The sequence below is a fragment of the Hemibagrus wyckioides genome, linkage group LG17, assembly GCF_019097595.1.
Source record: "Hemibagrus wyckioides isolate EC202008001 linkage group LG17, SWU_Hwy_1.0, whole genome shotgun sequence".
Taxonomy (NCBI): Eukaryota; Metazoa; Chordata; class Actinopteri; order Siluriformes; family Bagridae; genus Hemibagrus; species Hemibagrus wyckioides.
In genome coordinates, this window is record NC_080726.1 from 13,630,705 (window position 1) to 13,651,645 (window position 20,941).

The 20,941-nt window shown below is 40.5% G+C and overlaps 1 protein-coding gene across 11 annotated transcripts in view; it reads left to right on the forward strand.

The window, feature by feature from the left end:
* Positions 1 to 20,941, forward strand: part of msi2b (musashi RNA-binding protein 2b) — a 246,492-nt gene that overhangs the window by 156,697 nt on the left and 68,854 nt on the right. For all 11 annotated transcript variants that reach the window (XM_058413320.1, XM_058413327.1, XM_058413323.1 and 8 more), the window contains exon 8: positions 19,161 to 19,243. In XM_058413320.1, coding sequence (XP_058269303.1) covers positions 19,161 to 19,243 — 83 coding nt within the window. The remainder of the gene's footprint in view (positions 1 to 19,160; positions 19,244 to 20,941) is intronic.

Here is a 20,941-nt window from a genome sequence, read left to right on the forward strand (position 1 = left end):
ATCATGGAGTTTGTATTAATTTCTGTGATCACAAAATCATGAAATCCTGGAGGGATTGATTATTTAGTACAATTATCAGCATAAGTTTGGGAGGTGAGAGAAAACCTGAAGGACACCTTTGTGGAAGCAGTGAAACCGCATACAGACAGTAACCCAAGCTCATAATCGAACAAGGAACCCTGGTGTAATGGACACTACCCACTGCCACAATCTTTAAAACCTTACTAGATCTTATGGATCATGGTTGCACATTCAAAAGGTTCACTACATATTTATTTTCTCCTGTTGAATAATAAAGATGTACTCTTGTGAGTCCTACTCCAGTGCTAAGAAATGGAATATTTTAGGCTTTCTTTTTTTCAATGTGTTTAGGTCCCTGTCCATTACCTGTAATTATTAACCATGTAAATTTGCCATATTTACAGTAGCATTTGCAATTGTAGATCACTGGACTTATCTTTATGTTTTAGAAACAGCATATGAATCCAGCTCGGCGACGCCAGGCTTTAAAAGTGCAGAGGAAAAGCAGAGAGATTTTTCTTTAAATAATCAAGTCTGACTGCAGGCAGTCAAAAAAAGAAAAGTAGCTACTTTAAGGAGCATACATGTCTCATTTTTAAACACGCTTCTCCCACCTATCATTCAGAAGCGGTCTCCATCAACCCTGCTAAAGAATCCCCACATTTCCTGGAGAAAAGGTCAATAAAAGAAATATGTACACGTGGTGACACGAAGATTGCAGTAAGAGGAAATTTGGAGAATAAGCGTTTGACTTCAAAGTGGTAAAGTATGTATGGTAGGAGGAGAAAGGGGGTGGGGAGCTGGCAATATCATTAAAATTCCATTTCCTTCCTTCTTGTACTTCGAAAGGGTTATTAAAGGAAATTGTAGGGAGAATATGTGCAACGATCTGTTGTACAACGATCCTGGATGGCTTTTTGACTCTGGCAGCCTGCGAGGCATAAGTAGATTTCTGACAACGTATAAATCAAATTATAAAAATGACAGCGAGTGACATTTTGCAGTGAGCAATCCCCTTATGCATGAGACGAGAAGGAGAGAGAGAGAGATGGCCATTGCATAGAAGAGCTCCTTTTAAACTGTGTTTGTGAAGGCCTATTGCTTTATCTTGCCCACGCTGATCGGTAGGGGAGACAAAGAAAAGGCTGGCTGCTCAGACGTCCATTGGCTCAGCACTATTGTGTGGAGAGTCTCTGAGGAGAACGGACAGCTGGAGGTTGACCACTACCTCAGGCTCTGGTGAAGGTCAGGGGAGTCTGGCCGATTTAGATTTGCTCAGATTTGCTCTTTAAATTAAACCGAAGCGATAACACACACACACACACACACACACACACATGACTAACAGCACAACCGAATAGTTGTACTAGCAGAAAAGGGAGATCTTTATATTGTTTCATCCCACATACACACAGACAAATTGACCGCTATTGCGTCATCTTTCTCTGGGAATCTCCAGTTAGCTAAAATCCCACATCTACACCCACACCCATACATACATCACACAAAACCATCAAGGACAAAGCCCAGGGTGAAAATATGAGCAGTCGGAAAGGAACAGTGTTTCTCCCAAACAATCGGGCTTTCACACTGTAGAGCTTTGACACCACCTGAGTCAAGTGACACATTTTTAAGTGACATAATGTTTACAGGAACTGGACCCACACATCATTGACAAAAGAGGTGAATGGTAATGGAGGGAAAAAAAGACACCAAAGATCACAATATTTCTGCATATTGAAGATCATGTTGTAGAATTGAATTGACTCGCGCAGTTATCAGGTTTCAGAATCTACTGTTAAACTCGACTCATAACTACAAATTGTTTGGAAGCATGGTGAGAAGAAGCGCTTCTAATAAAAATCAGCACCTGAACTTCACAAATCGTCACGCAAAAATCAGTGTATTGCAGTGACTGTCCCTGAAAACCTGTGATTTGTATTGGAAAGGGATATCCACATACACAAGCCTGAGGATATAAAGGGCCTGAAAATGAGGAGTGGACCAAGATCTCTCTTCAAATGACCCCCAAATCTGTTACATTATTACAGGAAGAAACTTATAAATAGATTTTTAAACCAGTATTTTGTAGAAAAATGCACACCACATAAACCATTATAGGACATACTGTTATAAAGAATTCCGTTGTCATGGTGTTGTAACAAAAAAATCTCAATAAGATTCAGTCACTTGACTGTTATGTCAACATCTAAACTGATAAAAGCAGTTTTTATGATCACCGAGGACTGCTGGAATTAAGTGTTTATTTTAGTCTAGCACTTTTGTGGAAGTGCTTACATACTGCAGGTGTCATATAACTCTATGAAACACACTCTACACTGAAGTGCTGCCAATAAAACGCTGCTTAAATAATGCACCTGAATAGTAAATCTAAGTTTCTTTAAGGACTTGTAACGGTGCTCTGGAAGCCATCATTCAGGTCCTAGACAAAAGTACGAGAAAGATGCCTCAGTTTTATAGACCCACAATTGGAGGTTCAGATCATATCATTAAATCTATTGCCTGTCTCTTGTCTTCTGTCATTAAGCTCTGGCACTTTCCATGGCTTACTGTAGAATATTTGCAATAAATTCTACATTCTAGCACATTTAATATCCAGTAGAACTGTTTACCAGGAACCTCCAGATGCTTTTGTTCCAACTTGAAAGACAGATGCTTCCTTCTAGGTCACAACAAACCTAAAACAAGCAGACAAAACCCCTCAAAACCTGGTATGCATGTGTTTGCAGGCGGAATAGAGCAATTATCTAGGTTCCAAGGGACAGTTTGGGGAATGTCTTACAGAGATCTCAAATTCAGTTCTACCCTGAATGCATCTATATATCCAAAGATCTGTATCGTGGGTTGCAAAATCTCTAGCCAAAAACCATCCAAATACTCAGTCCACAGCCAGAGAGCAAGGGGGTGTAAATAAAATAGCTATGTATGTTAGGATGCAGGCTGTCGGGTATCATCAGCTTCCACTCTGTAGCCATATCTCCAGCCAGGCAATTTTTCGCCGAACCACTCTGAATTGCAGCATAGCTTCCTGATTATGTGCAAGGGATCCTCTATTACGGCTAGCGCCCCTGCTATCTTTGATAGATTATTAAGCATCAGCTTTCAGCTACATTAAGCCTTGTTAAGAGCAGTGTCATAGTCAAGGATTACAAGGACATGATAACAGGGAGGGCACGCAAGATTACAAAGAGGGCTATCTATTAATGAAGGTGTAATTTGCTCCTTGTGCACTTCAGACCTTCGCCTGGACGCCGTGTGGAGGGTGAGAAAAAAAAGTGGGCCTGGAAGAGAGAGCGAGTGAGAAAGAGAGTGAGCCAAAAAAGACTGAGAGACAGAATATGAATGGGAATGTGTGTGGGAAGAGGCTCCTTGAAAGCTAGTCTCTCAGGGTCCAGCTGAAGTGGCTCTTTGGCCCTCACAAATGACCCAGGATGTTGCTAATGCCGGCCCACTTGCATGCCATCAAAATGTGAAGGATGCTACTTTCTCTGACTCTGCCTCTTCGTTTTTTTTGACACAACAGCTCTCATTTCTCTTGAGGTGCCGAGCATCTGATGCCTTTCTTCCAACAGAGTGCATCTGTCATTTTCTCCCTATATTGCATAATAATTTGCAGCATAGGTTGTAGCACTCAGTGTATTATACAAGATCCTGCGGCCATACGATACGTTGGGGGTGCTCTCGTTTGCAACTAGTGAGAAATTCTTGAGTATTAGTTGCTCCATTTGAAGAAACGGTGCAGCTTTTATTTTTAAAACTATATGAGCAAGAAGATTTCCTTTTGGTTAATGAGGTTTGGATTTAATGCACCGTTATCAAGCCAGTTAAAATATACAACACGTTTGATGCAAGAGCCACCTTTGTGTGTGAGTATACTGCTCTTCACCAAGCTCCTCAGTCCAGTCATAACAGTCCACTGGATTGTTTTGGTCTGTTTTTATTTTGTTTTGGCTCATTGTTAGCTGTTACAGCAGTGGGCTTGGTGCTAGCCCTGCAGAAACTCTCGTCCATCTCATTGCCTCCTTAATAAGCCCTGAGCAAGGCCTTCACAAAAGAAGAAAGGCTGTGGAGGAAAAAAGGCAGTTCCGTGGCCATCTACTGCCCGCTCTATCTGAATAACCTTTAGATGAATTAGAGGCATGTGGGCCAACTGTGAGACCCCCTCAGAGTGCATCTTCAAAGGTTGGCTAATAGTAGCGCACAGCTGGAATTCAGGCCATCAGATTGATCAGGCCTATCTCAAATGGCAATTAAAGAGGGATAAAACACCTCAAGCTAAAATGTGGTTTTAAAAAGCTAGTCTTTAGCCTTTTTCTTTCCCTCCCGTTCAGGGCATCTCAAAATATTGATCAGGGACTGAATTACCGGCCTTAAGCTAATAGCCTCAGGCTTTGATAATTTTTCCTTGTCTGTTTTTACTAGCTGTAGCATTTTTGCAGATGTTTAATGGTAATAATTTATCTTGGAGGCAGTTAATGGTTTCTTTCGTATAGAACAATGCACACTGAGCAGTTTAATCTCATCTTGTATGTATGTAACACCTAAGCATTCATAGAGCATTCAAACCTACATTACATTTTTTTCTATGTATAAAAACCCATTGTAACATTTTACCTTCAATTAAAACCTTAGCAAACATTCACATATAACCAGTAAAACTAAGCTACCTTTGTAAACTGTCAAAAAATCTGTTACTTGACAATCAGAATTGTCAGGAGTAGTCTTTGTCTGAAAGGTTTCATTGATGTTTATGTATATTTGTCAGTGAAGGCTTTATGTAAGCCTTATAAACAATGCTCTTATGTATGTAGTGTTACATATGCCAAAATACCATGTGCAGCACTCACCTAGTGCAAATGGTACAACACTGTGAAGCAGGTTTTGGGTGCAACACACAAGTACACTGAACAGCATCCATTTAGCATACATTCCTGGCTAAATTATTGGCATCGTTGGTAAAGGTGAATCAAAAAGGTTGTAGAAAAACAAGTTAGTGGTTAATTCACTAAATAGCACACTGGAAATCAAATCGTTCATTTGAAGAAAAAATGTATTCTAACAAAATATTTTTTTTAAAATGATTGGCTCTCCTGTATGTAGTACTTCGCATACCTTCCTTTTGCAAACATAAAAGCACTGAGTCTTCTTCTGTAATACAGTAATGACTAGGTCATCTCAGCTAAGGGTCGAGTCTTCCTGCTGGACAGTGATGTAAAATGTAGGTCCAAATGCACACATTTCTTTTTAAACTGCCCCGGTGATTCATTGAGGCTATGATGCCATGTATACTAATAAGATTTCACAGGCCTCCATCATACTTAACAGTGAGGATAATATTTGATATTTGTGCTCCAGTGAAAGAGGTCATGGATGATCATGAAAAAAAAAACATGCACACACAAACATTTTACTTCAGTTGCATTTTGTTTCTATGAATTTCTGGGTTTTGATAAGTGCGACATGTGGTTTTATGTGGTAAGATGTACACTACCAGTCAAAAGTTTGGACACACATTTAATTCAGTGTTTTTTGTTTAGGGATTTATTTTCTACATTCTAGAACAATACTGGAGATTTCAAAACTATGAAATAACACACATGGACTTAAGTAATCCATATGTAATGACAACAAACAACAGTCAGTTGTTATTTTAAGACATGAAGGTCAGTTGTTCTGGAATAGTTCTTGCAAGAACAGTATTGTCAAGTGCATTTGCAAAACCCATCAAGCACCATGATGAAACTGGCTCACATGAATACCATCCCAGGAAAGCAAGACCAAAACTTACCTCTGCTGCAGAGGAGAAGTTCATTTAGAGTTACCAGCCTCAGAAATCACCAATTAACAGCACCTCAGATTAGAGCCATTATGAAGGCTTTACAGAGCATCAGTAGCAGACATATCTCAATATCAACTGTTCAAAGGACATTATTGTGTATTTCGGCCGCCTTCAGCATTGTTTTACAATGTAGAAAGAAATAAACATCAGGAAAGACCATGGAATTAGAAGGTGTGTCCAAACGTTTGACTGGTAGTGTATATATATACACTATATTGCCAAAAGTATTCGCTCACCCATCCAAATAATCAGAATCAGGTGTTCCAATCACTTCCATGGCCACAGGTGTATAAAATCAAGCACCTAGGCATGCAGACTGTTTTTACAAACATTTGTGAAAGAATGGGTCGCTCTCAGGAGCTCAGTGAATTCCAGCGTGGAACTGTGATAGGATGCCACCTGTGCAACAAATCCAGTCGTGAAATTTCCTCGCTCCTAAATATTCCACAGTCAACTGTCAGCTGTATTATAAGAACGTGGAAGTGTTTGGGAACGACAGCAACTCAGCCACGAAGTGGTAGGCCCCGTAAACTGACGGAGCGGGGTCAGCAGATGCTGAGGCGCATAGTGCGAAGAGGTTGCCAACTTTCTGCAGAGTCAATCACTACAGACCTCCAAACTTCATGTGGCCTTCAGATTAACTCAAGAACAGTGCGCAGAGAGCTTCATGGAATGGGTTTCTATGGCCGAGCAGCTGCATCCAAGCCATACATCACCAAGTGCAATGCAAAGCGTCGGATGCAGTGGTGTAAAGCACGCCACCACTGGACTCTAGAGCAGTGGAGACACTTCTCTGGAGTGACGAATCACGCTTCTCCATCTGGCAATCTGATGGACGAGTCTGGGTTTGGCGGTTGCCAGGAGAACGGTACTTGTCTGACTGCATTGTGCCAAGTGTAAAGTTTGGTGGAGGGGGGATTATGGTGTGGGGTTGTTTTTCAGGAGCTGGGCTTGGCCCCTTAGTTCCAGTGAAAGGAACTCTGAATGCTTCAGCATACCAAGACATTTTGGACAATTCCATGCTCCCAACTTTGTGGGAACAGTTTGGAGCTGGCCCCTTCCTCTTCCAACATGACTGTGCACCAGTGCACAAAGCAAGGTCCATAAAGACATGGATGACAGAGTCTGGTGTGGATGAACTTGACTGGCCTGCACAGAGTCCTGACCTCAACCCGATAGAACACCTTTGGGATGAATTAGAGCGGAGACTGAGAGCCAGGCCTTCTCGTCCAACATCAGTGTGTGACCTCACAAATGCGCTTCTGGAAGAATGGTCAAAAATTCCCATAAACACTCTCCTAAACCTTGTGGACAGCCTTCCCAGAAGAGTTGAAGCTGTTATAGCTGCAAAGGGTGGACCGACGTCATATTGAACCCTATGGATTAGGAATGGGATGTCACTTAAGTTCATATGCGAGTCAAGGCAGGTGAGCGAATACTTTTGGCAATATAGTGTATATATATATATATATATATGTATATATATGTATATATATATATATATATATATATATATATATATATATATATATATATATACACGTGTGTATATATAGACGTGTATATATATATATATATATACGTGTATATATATGTGTGTGTGTGGGTGTGTATATATATATAAATATATATATATATATATATATATATATATATATATATATATATATATATATATTGGTTATATGTATATTATTTTTTTTCTTCTTTTCTTTTAGATAGATATATTATTTCTCGTAATGAATTTACTTAATTTTAAAGGTAGGTTTTTGTTCAAATGACAGAGTAAGATTAAGCTAATTAACTAATTAATTCAAGTAATTGTTTTTAAAAAAGATTACAAAAATGTAGTACTTTTCAAAAGCCACAGCACATAAAAAGTATTGCTTTTATCATATTCTTAATCCTTTTCCTACTTAAAATACTTTTAAATTGCCACATTCGTATTAAATTCTCCCAAGTTAACCTCTCACTCAGTTTATTTACCATGATAGATGCTGAGCTGAAGCACCACAGGAGTGTTTAAACTGCATTTTTATTTCTCTTCTGGTCATTTCTTTACTCTCCTGTGTTTTTTTTTTTTTTATTCTGCACTGAAATGCTATCTCTTGATCTTTCTCTGAATATTCCTGAAAGGCAGCACGTCTCCTCTCCCGCCTCTGCCTAATGCTGCCTCCTGGCTGCAGTCATCCGTTAGTCACAGTGCTCTTAAATCTTGATGCGCTCTTAAATATTCTCCTCGGCATAAAGGAAGAGAAACCGGCAGGTCGAAGGAGGTGCAGAAAGACAGCAGGAAGCAGAAGGCGCACCAGAGCTTTTAATTTCTGCTAATTCACCTTGGCGCCGTCCCAGGCCTAGTGATTAAAAGAGTGGAGATGTGCTGGAATGGCTCTGTAATGTACATTTCCACATTTGATTATACAAGCAATTATGTTGCACTTAATAAAATTTCAAATTGTGCTAAGGAGGCCGTGAAGAGGGCGCGGTGCATAGGCAACATATGCTGACGAGAAAAACGTCGCTCGCTAGCCTTTAGTCTCTCTGCGTACTGACTACACCGTTCCTTTCTCTACAGTGATCTGTGAGAAGATTCAGTAATGCTTGCTTTAGGTATGCCAACATTTGATGTCATGGGGGGAAAAATAAACCAGTAAATAAGGCTAATTATAATAATCGTAATTAAAATTGCAGAGAGAGAAAAAATCTTTCTTCAAGTAAGTCTAGTTTAGTAGTTGTATATTAGTTATATGATAAATCCAGAAATGCTCCACTTTTTGCTCTGGAGAGGTTTTACCGTCTGATATATTGCTTGTGGATATAAATATTGCCTTATTTGTTTTGATGAAGATACGCATAAATCCCAAACATATGTTGGGTTCGCAAGTGGATGCAGGAGGCAGCAAGCTTCGGGAAAACTGTCTGCACCTTCTGTGTGTGAGTGTGTGTGTGTGTGTGTGTGTGTGTGTTGTTAATTAGGCAAGAGTTAATCGTTGATCTCTTTGAATGTACCATATGTGCTGAAACATTAAAAGTCTGGGCAGAGTCATAGCAAGTGGCTCAATTACATTCTATTAGTGTTATTCCTCTCTAAAAGATATTGTTATGAGCTTTCTCTCTCTCTCTCTCTCTCTCGCTCTCTCTCTCTCTCTCTCTCTCTCTCTCTCTCTCTGTCACTCTCTCTGCCTCTCTCTCTCTCTCTCTCTCTCTTCACTGTCTCAGTGTGTAAACACGTTTGATCGTTTGATTTGAATCTGTCATGCTCCTTCAGTCATGTGTGAATTTTAGGTGCTTAATGTAGTGTATGATTACCCGCAAGGAGACTACAATGCAAATGTAAAAGTGAACTTGAAAGCATCATGCAAACTTCTTCCCTTGATTGATTCATTCAACTTAATGAGTTTGCATTTGCATTTTTTTTTTAAAAACTTTGATTAATTCTTTTTTTTTTTTTTTTGAACATTTAATCCCAATTGCTAATTGTACGATCTCAATTACAGGTTTCATCCCATTATATTGCCTTTGATTGACTTATTCGGCTCTTAAGTTAGTTTGTTTTAGTCACATTGTCACTTCGTCATCCTCCATTTAATCCGCTGTTGATGGAGCGCTGTAATTTGGTGTGATGTTAGAATTACGAGCGTTTACATTGGTACTCTCGGTGTCTTCAATTATGTGGCGGTCATTATTTCTGTTTATTAAGAAGGAATAGGAAGTGCTAAGTGAAGTGAAAATAAGAATAAGTCTGGCACTTTTTGAGCTTAGCCCAATTTTTGATTTGTTGTCATTGTGGAGCCATGCAGGACTTCTGTCTTTCTTTCTTTTTTTCTTTTTTTTTTAATGTTTCTGTATAAATGGACTGTATCAGTTGTACCAGATGTATGCTTATTCTGTAACAAACATTGTGAGGAACAGATTAAATAAAACAAAACTTGCCAAGGGCAGGGCAGATGGATTTAGTCTTTTAAGGGACTTTTCTATAGAAAAGATCAGACGCCTGGATTTTTTATTTTTTTAATTTTTTTTTTATTAGTGTGAACGCTCTAAATTGGATTTGTCTATGCACAGCGTTCCTTATCACAAGAACTCAGCTCCTCTACCATGGATTATTAGGTTGTTGCTTTATTTCTTTGCTTTTGCTTTTTCGAATCGCGTTACTACTGTGCGCCAATTTCTCAACCCACAGGATGAAATATTGGGTAGATGGAGGGAAGCTGGGGTGAAGGGGTTTCTCTTGGTGCTTTGAGTGAAAAATTCCCACTTTTTCAAGTGCACAGTGTGTGTCTGTTTAAGTAGGACAGTGAAATTGATGGCCCAGTGCTGCTAGGTGACCTACATACTCAAGCCTGGACAGAATAGATCCCTGAACACACACAAGTGGGGATGTAGGTGTGAGCAGAAGCACACTGCCCACGTGCTTCTCATGTTTTCAGAATGACACTTATGGGAGCGTGAGGTACATTTTGTTTCTTACCCAGCAATCTTGAAATCCTAATACTTACGGGAGTCTACTATACTACTACCAAAGTCACATATTCTGTCTTTAGTGTAAGATTATTCTTGACATGAATTGTGTGTGTGTGTGTGTGTGTGTGTGTTATTCCATTAAACTATGGTTCAACTGCATGCAGTTCTTTCCGAAGATCCAGATAACATGACTGAATAGTGACAAGTTATCTGTCATGGCTATAAATAAGACCCATCAGTGTAATGTGATGTTTTGTTGCCGCTTCATTTTTACCACTTTTCCCGTAGCCACAGGCTCTGAATAGATGAGACACTTGTTTTCAATCTGATGCAGAAAAAAAACCCCAACAAACTTGTTCATCCAATTATTTTCTAAGCATTTTCATTCCGAATTCTGGCGTCTACTTCCTTTTCATTGTCGCAACCAAATCAGAAAGGGTAAATAAAATAAAAAGATCTATAAACGTACTTTAAAGCTATTTCATTTCTCGATCAACTGCCTTCAGGTTAATATCTTACACACATTCATTGAGAGGATCTGCTACCGCAGCTGTAATGTTTTTTTCTACGTTGCTCAGGTCCGCGGTAGAATTTCTGAGCACTCAGTTTGATCTGCTGAAGTATTTTTCCTGAACATCTGAACTGCTATGTAGCACTGTAGATGTAACGTATGCATTCGCTTTCATTTCGAAGGAGACATATATACAGGTGTGTATTAATGAATGTAACAGGCATACACCAGGCTTCAGCAGTATAGTTTACTGTGTCTTTCACTCTTTATCTGCTCTATGTGCAGCTCAAGGACGACTACTTGAACTTAACAATTCCAAAGTCGTAAAAGCCCAACAAATGAGGAGTTCAGTAATGAGATCTATTGGTTTAGCTGTTGAGAAGTTGACTGCTGGGAGTTTGGAATGGCTAATTAGACCTAATGATTGAGGTCTTGTGGCCCCGTGTGAGGCCTAAAAGAGATGGGGTGCAAAAAGGATCTGGATGCATTATTCAGCAGCAGATTAAAGCGAAGCTCTGTCTCTTTATGGCCATTTACACTGCTGGGGATTAGTTAAGGAAGAAAAGGGGTTTCGGTAACAGAGAGAAAGTATCAGCATCGCGAATGAACTTTAACCCGTCCCCTCTTCCCCTGGGCTGAGGATTTGCCTCAGATTTCTTTAGCTTCACTCCGAGAAGAACCTGAAAATAAGTGCTGAACAATTAGTAAGAGTAAATGATACAGATTTCGTTCTTCTTTATTTTTGTTTCATTCATGTGAATGATAATCACCAGAACTGGAGGTGACTGCAGAGTCTGAGCCTCTGCTGCCAGCAACAGCGTTTATGCATCAAACATCATGTTATGAAAAAAAGAGAAGATTTTTTATTTCACCCTCTCTTAATTTGTCATGCCAATTGCTTCCTTTGAGAAATTCCTATCATGGCTCTCGCCTTGATGTGTCTTCTGTAATTAAGGCCCAAATTGTTTTGATGCTAGTGTAATCACATTAGCCTTTGCAGAGGAGAAGGGTGAAATTGGACTTGTTGCTCCAGCGCCTGTGAGAAGGCAGCAGCCTGCGCGGAGTTTATGGATTATGAAACAAAGAACTGTCAGAATGCATCGTGCTCAAAGCTCCCTCCCATATGGTGCTCCATTACCGGGCCTGTCAGAGCTGAATGCACAGCCACAGACACAATCAGCTCGTCTTTCATATAGTTAAAGACAAGAATGAGATAAATGTTGGAGAATGATATGGAAATACGACTCAATCGCATTTGAAATGTTTTTGTGTTTATTTTGGCTCATGGTTGATATTCTCTTTCTGTTGATTTCTTCATCACAGCAGTTATCGAATTATAAAAAACGGATGGAATTAGTGGACGTTGAATTATACCGAGCTCCTTTTGTAATCCGTGCTGACTCAGTAAGCTAAATAAGAATCCTGGCTCATATTTTATTCTCTCTTAGATTCGACTGCATCAGTTAAAGCACAGTTTCTTCTAATACAGTTATGTGAACTTTCTTTTTAGTTCTATTATTAAATCCCAATATAGTAGAAGTTTACAAATGCACATTTTTATTGATATTTGGTCATATACGGGCCAAACGTCTGAAAAATGTGGGGTTTTTTTTTATTTTCATTTGAAACTGTAAATAAACTAACGGTTTAAGAAAGAAAGGAAATCTTCAGCATCATGCTAATTATTCAATATTCGAGATTCTGCACTATTTCTAGGTTATTATTTAGATTTAAGTAGATTTGTGATCTTTACTTCTTTGTAGAAAAGCTCAGAATTTCCTTGAGTTGTATCCCATCTATTAAAGCATTTGTTTAGACAACATTAAGTGGATCTAACATGGATCATCAGAGCTTGAACAAACCTGTTAATTCAGTGCCAGCTCGAGTGCCAACTGCTACGAAATTCTTCAATTCATGAGATTTCATCAGTTATTGCTGGAGATATGTCTTTAAAACATTTTTTTTTGTATTCTAGGGAGAAATAAAAGCTTTTTTTTTTACTAGTGTTCTTAGAATGTTGCATCCCACTTTAAATTTATATCAACTCCAGAAATTACTGTCTTATATAAATAAATAAATAAATAAATAAATAATATGTATAAATATATGTATTAATAAAAAATATATATATAACTAGATTGTTATATATATATACATATATATATATATATATATATATATATATATATATATATATATATATATATATATATATATATATATATATATATATATATAAAGCATATATATATATATATATATATATATATATATATATATATAGAAATGTAAAAATTTACTTTACTTAAATACACAGAGTTTTTTAACAATTACCCATAGCACAGGCAGCATTATACTTGTAAAGAAAAATCTGAAAATGTTTCAGAGGTGTGATCCTTTCTGCAGTAGACAATCTTAAGTGTATATTTGGTATATTACAGCCAAGTCCTGAGGGATTTCCTTATCTGTGTGCTCAGGGTTCCTCAATCTTAACCTTGTAGCTGCATTTTTTTTTCTGCAGATGGACGCTGCTGACTGTGCACACTTAGCACCTTTCTCATCATCCATCTTCTTTAATGAGGGAGGATGGAGTTAGATGATTAGCCATTAGGAACGAATGGCTTCCTTGGAAATGCACGGTAGTTGGGGTTTTTTAGGTGGCTTTTGGGCCGTCTAATGTTACTATAAATCTTACCCCACTGTGTGAGAAGAAGGACACTCTCGTGCCACTATTATTATTTTTATTAAAATCAGCGTCCTCACATAGAACTTGTGTCCACTTCTGTTTCCAGTCGTAGCTTTTTACTGCCTGTGAGTTCAGGGTTTTAAAGCTGAATAGCAGCACGGATGATAGGAGTAATGGAGCTCTCCTTGTGAAGTGTGATTTATGGCTAGTGAACTCTATCCATGGTATTACTGGTGAGATGGGTGTGTTTCTGGGTCTGCAGCTGCCTCCTAAACCACCTTTCAGAAACTAAAACTCTGCAGAGGCCTCAGCAAACACCGTGTTCAGTAAAGCATGGCGATTGATCAGTGCAGGAAGTGTATATGCTTCCTGGAGTTTAAAGCTCTTTGAGGCATCGCTGCAGATTCGATAAAAGGCTTAGTGAAGATTCTGTCCTCCTTGGAAACAGTCAGGGAAGAATTCAAAACAGCTTTGATTTTTTTTTACCTCTTAGTAGAAACTTTTACTCATAAAAGAAGCATTTTATTGCTCAGGAAACTCAAATGGGTTTATAATACACACCTGAAAAGCTGTTCGAATTCGTATTTGTGCTTCGGTTTTTCACACGCACACACAGACACACACACAGACATACACACACACACATAAACACACACACACACACATAGATTTATAGAGTGCCTGTCGGTGACTATATTTCTCACCAGAAACGTTTACATATTCTTTTTTACGCTGCTGTTTCAGGCTTGTTTCTGTTCAAGGCGCCTCTCATCCAAGTCATTATAATGTAGCGGGATGGCTGCTACTACAATCGATTACTCTGTCTACTCTCATTTACTTTACAAGGGTTCCTAGTTCCAAAGAGCTTACAGAGAGGCTATTTTTCTCTCCTCTCGTCTCCTTTTTGATTAAGAGGATGTGTAAATAAGGCCACAAACTCCCATCAATGCATGCCAATCTATTTATTGACGCTTAAGGATCATTGTCAGCGTTCCTTGAAGACTTCTCACTGCTGAACAATAGAGCCTCGCCCCTCACACGCTGGTACAAGAGAGCGCTATCCGCTATGGAGATATCCGGGAGGGTGAAAAAATAAGGTGCATTGACAGATTTTTTATTTATTTATTTTATGTCTGCTACTTTCTGCACTCATTATTAATGGATGATATTATGGGTTCATTTATCAGAGTACGGAAAGATTAATCAACTCTGGCTTTTTGATTTTACCAAGGTACTTGAGGTCTTTGTGTGTCTGTCTGTCTGTCTGTCTGTCTGTCTATCTATCTATCTATCTATCTATCTATCTATCTATCTATCTATCTATCTATCTATCTATCTATCTATCTATCTATCTTTATATAAATAGACGTCAAGATACAAAGGTTGCCGTTCTTTGGGTTCCATTTTTTCACTTAAAATGAAGATCCACTGCAAATTAATACAACGTTAATATAAGTGACAGACTCCTATCCTGGTGGGAGTGGCCTCTTTATAGTTGACTCCACCCCCAATCCACAAGACGTTCCACTCAGCTCACTGAATGGTGTGATAAGTGTGAAACTTATGTAAATCATATGCTACAGCCTTCACAGTGGGAGATTCTGGGGCTACATATTGGACAGCACTCTTGTCAAAACACCGGTTTGAGGGAATATTTCCAGTTGAGGGAATAATTTTCAGAAGAATGGTGTTCATCCATCCTGTACAGTGTCATAGACTACAGTTCTGACTGTTCACTTTACTAATACACTTTATGTTGTTTTTCTTTCTTTAATTTGCCACATGGTGTGTGTGTGTGTGTGTGTAGGTCATAAAAATTTCACTCAGACTGAAATTATGATCTGAGTAATAGAAAGATGAAAAATTAATAGGAGGAAGTCATGTTGGTGGATAAAGTTTTGCAAACTGAAAATGATTCTAATAATGATAAGGTCTCACTTTGTGTATGTGGAGGTGTACCTGAAATTGTGTGTGTTTGTGTGTGTTAGTGTGTGTGCGCATGCTTTTGAGAAAGACTGCAGGCAGTCATCCGGAAAGCGCAGCTTTTTCCTTGTTTAATATGCAACATGCAATCTATGTCCCATCTCTCCTCTGGGAAGGATATGCCGCATTGGTAATAATATCTGATTTGGTTGTGTACCTCTTCCCTTCAAATACATCGAACTGCTCCGGGCACCCTCAGCTGTTTAAGCAAAGGTCAGTGGAAGACTCATTGATTTAGCATTTTAATTTTATTTGTGCTGGGCTCCGAGGGGGACTGGCATTAAGCGTGGCGGAGGCTCTTTGTTTTGTAAGAGGCTGTGAATGTCTGCGTGTCTGCAGAGACCAGGCCTGCCTCGCTCTCTGCTTAATAAGTGTGAGATGCGGCCCAGACACCTCTGTAATAGCCACTAACACTTATTATCCTCCCCGAGATTGGAAATCCACATGTTGTCATTGAGGGATCGTGAAAAAAGTTTAAGATGGGAAAATAGAGGAGAGAAATACCCCCCCCCCACCTTTAAATGCACAGACGTTTCATATGATGTTTCAGTAGCACCCTGTCGCTTTGGGTAAGTACAGCAGAAATGCTTTCAGATGCCTGCAAACAGCTTGCTCGGTTCACATGGATGGCTAAATGAATGGAATGATCCTTTTGGGGGTTACAGACAGAAAACCCAAAGATCTCCATGCTGCTGACACACAGAAGCAGATGTTGTTTTGTTCTGTTGTGCCCTCTCCTTCGTCTGACTTTGCCAGGGCTGTGGAGAGGCCTCAGCGTATCGCATTCTTCATTAAGAGATCCTGTTAGCCACTGCGCTAGTCAGCCTTGTCATTAAGCAGCCCGGAGTGCTTTTGATTGGCTGCCAGGTCCAGTGCCGGGCTGGGAGCTCACTCTGCCGATACCGCCCTGAACTCTGACACAGATGGCCAGAGAGATCGTTACCTGATCCCTCACACAAGGTTTTGTACAATCTGAGTGCGCTAATTAAGACAGAGCATGAAGGGAATTGTTCTGAGTTGCTTGAGCTATGACGGCTCGGTGCTTTTTTAGCACATAATACAGCGGCGCTTTATTTATCACGGGTATATGACATATTGCTAAAATTAGTACACAGCAATGCATGTGCTTTGCTACCTTCACATATTCACCGAGTTATTTATATTCCAACAAATACAAATGGCTCTCATTTGGTTTGTGAGGTGTGTAATATAGGTTGTGTTGATGCTGTGTGTGAGGCTTACCTTATCCAGCAGTGTGTGAGGCTTACCTTATCCAGAGTACAGCAGGTACAGCAGCTCCCAGCAGCCCCCACCACCCTGCTCCTGCTGCCTCCATCCTATCTGCTGAGAAATTGCTCCTGACAGCTGATTTGTTGGTTGTCAGAAGTGGTCGTTGGGCGACTGATAAGGGTGCGGAGGCCCAAGATGGAAAACTAACTGCTTCTCATGATTTCAAAGGCAGCCCCATCAAGGCACGGGCTGCAGACACATGTAAATGTCTTCCAGCAGAAGAGGGACATTTTCCCCAGACTGGCTTTACGCTTTACTTTACTCAGGCACCCATAGTATGATTTAAACTCATACGTTTCCTGAGAAAACACAAAAGAACTCTATCATTAAATTGTTTTTGAGCTTGTTATTCATTCTCACTTTTTTTTAACATATGGTTATTGCCATTCCAGCAATATGCAGGCAAAGAACAAAGGAAGAAGAATGGATCATAGAATGGGATAATCAGGCCCTGAGAGAGTGTGACCGGAGCCGCAGATAGGAAAGTGTGACATCTTTTCTGATTAGCTGACGCAGCAGGCCGACTCTGCAGTGTTTAAAGGTATAAAAGCAGTGGATGTGGAAATGGCCCCAGGGTGGCCGGGTTGAGACAGGCGGATCTGTCAAACAGAGTGGACGCGTCAGGTATAGAGAGAAAGCAAGTGAGAGAGATTGAGGCATCAGAGAGCTAGCATCTCAGGTCCATATGCCTGTCACCCAAGGGCTTACCAGGAAAGGTGAGAAGGTATAAGAGAACAGGACAGACATATCGAGGGTTATACATCAGAGCCAGGAGTGCAGAATGGGATATGGTCCAGCCTCTAGCCAAGCATCAGCCTCAGGCAACAAGAGGATGCCCTAATGGGCTCATACAGGAAGCCATTGTCAGAGGAGAGGTCACGGTAATTGGCTGCAAATTGCACTCCAATATCCGCCCATGAGAACCCGAGCCGGAGGCTCCCATAACTCACATCATTTCAGGGATGTCAGCCGGAGACACTGCCGCACCCTGGCAGGAAGAGGAAAAGAGCTTCCTCTTAGCCAAAGGAGGAATTTGTACAAGTGACATCAGGGCAATAACCATACATCACCTTCTAGTCTGTACATACAGAAATGACCGCCGTTAACCTTTCCCGTGTTCCGACATGAAGGGCTTGTATATTTACACTCTGACTCATGCCACAGATATTAGTACACCATCCAGTGACCTCCTGATACTTTAACAGTTTCAGTTCGAAAAATGTTCATTCTTTACCCCAGAGGAGACAAAAAAAAGCTGGTAGTTATGAAGTCAAAGAGCACATACAGTGGTAAACGTTCTCCTCCCCAAACAAAAAGAACTGTACTTATAATCACTCAGAGGTCACGTCGAGTCAGAGCACAGCCCGGAGGATTGTTTATCTGCTGCCCTCTTATCAACCCTCCTGCTTTTTTATCTGCTTTTATCACAGTAGGCATGAAGAGGGCTCCGCGGCTTCCTGTTTTAGGTTCTCTCTCAACCACGTTGACCCGCTGACCCTCAGGCTTATCTCGCACTTTCCAAAAAGCCAGACATTGCGTCTAAATGCAGCGGGCTGCCACAAGCTTTTGTTTTTTTCCTTTTTCTCCTTCCCCTTTGCTTTGTCTCTGGTTGTTGAAGGGAGGTTCTGAGCTATTACTGATGGCTGTGTGGGTGTGTTTCTGTCTGCGTTTGTGTGGGTATGAATGCTTCACTGGCCTGTATGTAAGTGTTATTTCCCAATTTAGACAATATTTCTACGATGACTAGTTCACTCTCCGGAGGTTTGAATGCTCTTTTGTTATTCACTGGATCCTTAGTGAAACAGTAGGATTTCGAGACAGTATTTTTTTTATTTTTTTTTTGTATGGTTGAGAAAGCTCTTAGCTGAGACATTTAGCTATATGGGAAATAGTGTGTCATGCATTGAAACACCAGCAAAGAAACACCAAATATTTAGTAATGGGATTCAGATGCAGGGTTGGCTCTATGAATCTCATTAAACGGGCTTTGAGCTTCCTGCCTCTCCGAGGAACACATTCAGAGCTATTTTAATAATGCCCAGGTCTTCATCTCTTTAACAGCAAAAGAGCCCCTGCGTTGTACTGGATACATAATTTGCACATCATTAGGAGCCAATAAAGTGTAGATTGCTGCATGACTCAATGACTCATTTATGTCTGCACCATGCAATATTAGCAATCAACAGATATTTGTTGCTTTTCCTGTTCATTTAACGGCTTCTGTATTAGTTCACTTCAATCATGTGCTTTATTTTCTGTTTCTCTCCTCTCCTTTTTCCCATCTTTCCCTCTCTTTTTTCCCCCCTCTCCTCCTTGTCTTCCTGTCTACTTCCCCTCTCCTGCAGGATTTGGCTTTGTAACTTTCGAGAATGAGGATGTGGTGGAGAAAGTCTGTGAGATTCATTTTCATGAAATCAATAATAAAATGGTAAGTCAGTTTCACCTCAATTTTTCAGACCGGGGCGGGATTAATATTTGATAGCAGAAGCTGAGTCGGTTGTTATAACAGCTGCTATGCTGGGAGACTGACTGGGTGGCCTAGAAGCAGGGAAGCAAGGAGTCTTCCCTATTCCCTGCCATCCTGGGTCTGGGCTGTGGCATGATATTGGTGTGCACTGGCCACAAAGCATGAAATTGTGTCTTGGTGCCCTGTCCACCAGACTGGGAGAGGCAACCTGTCTCCTCCTTTAGCTGCAATTCCGTCAGCCAATGAGAGCTGGAAGAGGAGCTGGCATCCATTTAAGGCCCTTGTTAAAAGTGTATGGTGGAAAGATTGTGGGGAGATTTAAAATCATAGCCTTGGCAGCGTGAGAAGTGTGGTACTTGACACCCTGCTTACTGTTTTATGGTTTCTGCTGAATTTTTTATTCGATTTCTCACCTGCCTGGGGTTTGCGAATGAATGGTGCATGAGGGACAGGGTTGCGACCCTGAGGCTAAGACGGTAAGGACACCATTTTGACTAGCAAAGCATTCCTTTGCCATGCACCGTGTAGCATTAAATTCAGTGCAAGTGTGTGAGCCTCTCCCATTCCACTTCATCACCAAGCCGTAGAATCGCTAATGAAGGCCAGAATGGAATTCTTTAAAAGTAAAATAAAAAGGCACTTACAGGCCTCAAACTTCTGACTTGTCAGGCTTGTCATAGCAACTGCCTTGCAGATGTAAAAAGCTGTGACTGAAACTGCTAGTACCTTTGTTAAGCAACGAGTCCCCATTTTCTGATGAAACAGGGCGACACATGGAGACTGGATGCTGCCTACAAAACCCACATGCACATTACAAGCACATTATTGATTTTTATATAATATTGCATCAAATTCTCTCATTGTTCAGGGAGCACTGAGCAAATTTATTCTTTTTTTCTTCTTCAGTCGATCTCTCTGAGCAGGAAACTGGCTATCCATCGACTGGCAGCATTAAATTGGACCATAGGGGGATTGCATGCATCGTTAGTACCAGTTGGGGAGTTTAAGGAAAAAAGGAATATGATTGGGTGGAGGTAGGGAGGGAGATTCATCTGCTGCATCCATTATTGGCTTCCATCCATCTAACAGTGACAACTCTGTTACGTTTTTACTGGTCAACTTGGACAATATGTCGAGTATTAGGCAGTAAAAGCACGGAACGGCATGAAGGAGCACACACTGGAAAGCAGTTCTGAAGCAAATCCCACTGTTTCTCCGTGTTTGCGTTTTCCTAGCGATATCAAATGCTGTCGTCGAGTTGCTTTTGCCAGAAAGATCAAAGTGGTCTCTGAAGCATCGTTCGCTCGCAAGCTCTGTGTGAATATTTGACTTGCTAATTCATCCGTGGTAATATTGTTATTATGATGAATATTTTGCAAAACGGCAGTAATGATCTCCCTCTGCTAGCGGAGGTCCAGCTCAATACGTGCACTACTTGGTTGGTCTGCAGCCATCTCCAGGAGCACCATCTGTGACCCACTAGCCCTGAGCTTTGGGTGAGTGGAGGAGCTCTTTTTAGAGAGGCTCTGATGACCCAGAAAGGCCACTCAAAAGCTGCCAGGGCTCTGGAGGGCCTTAAGTGGCTCTGAATGGTTCCAAGCACAGGAAAAAATGGAGCATCCCAGACCCCAGGCGTGCCGATCAGTTCTGCTGCGGACG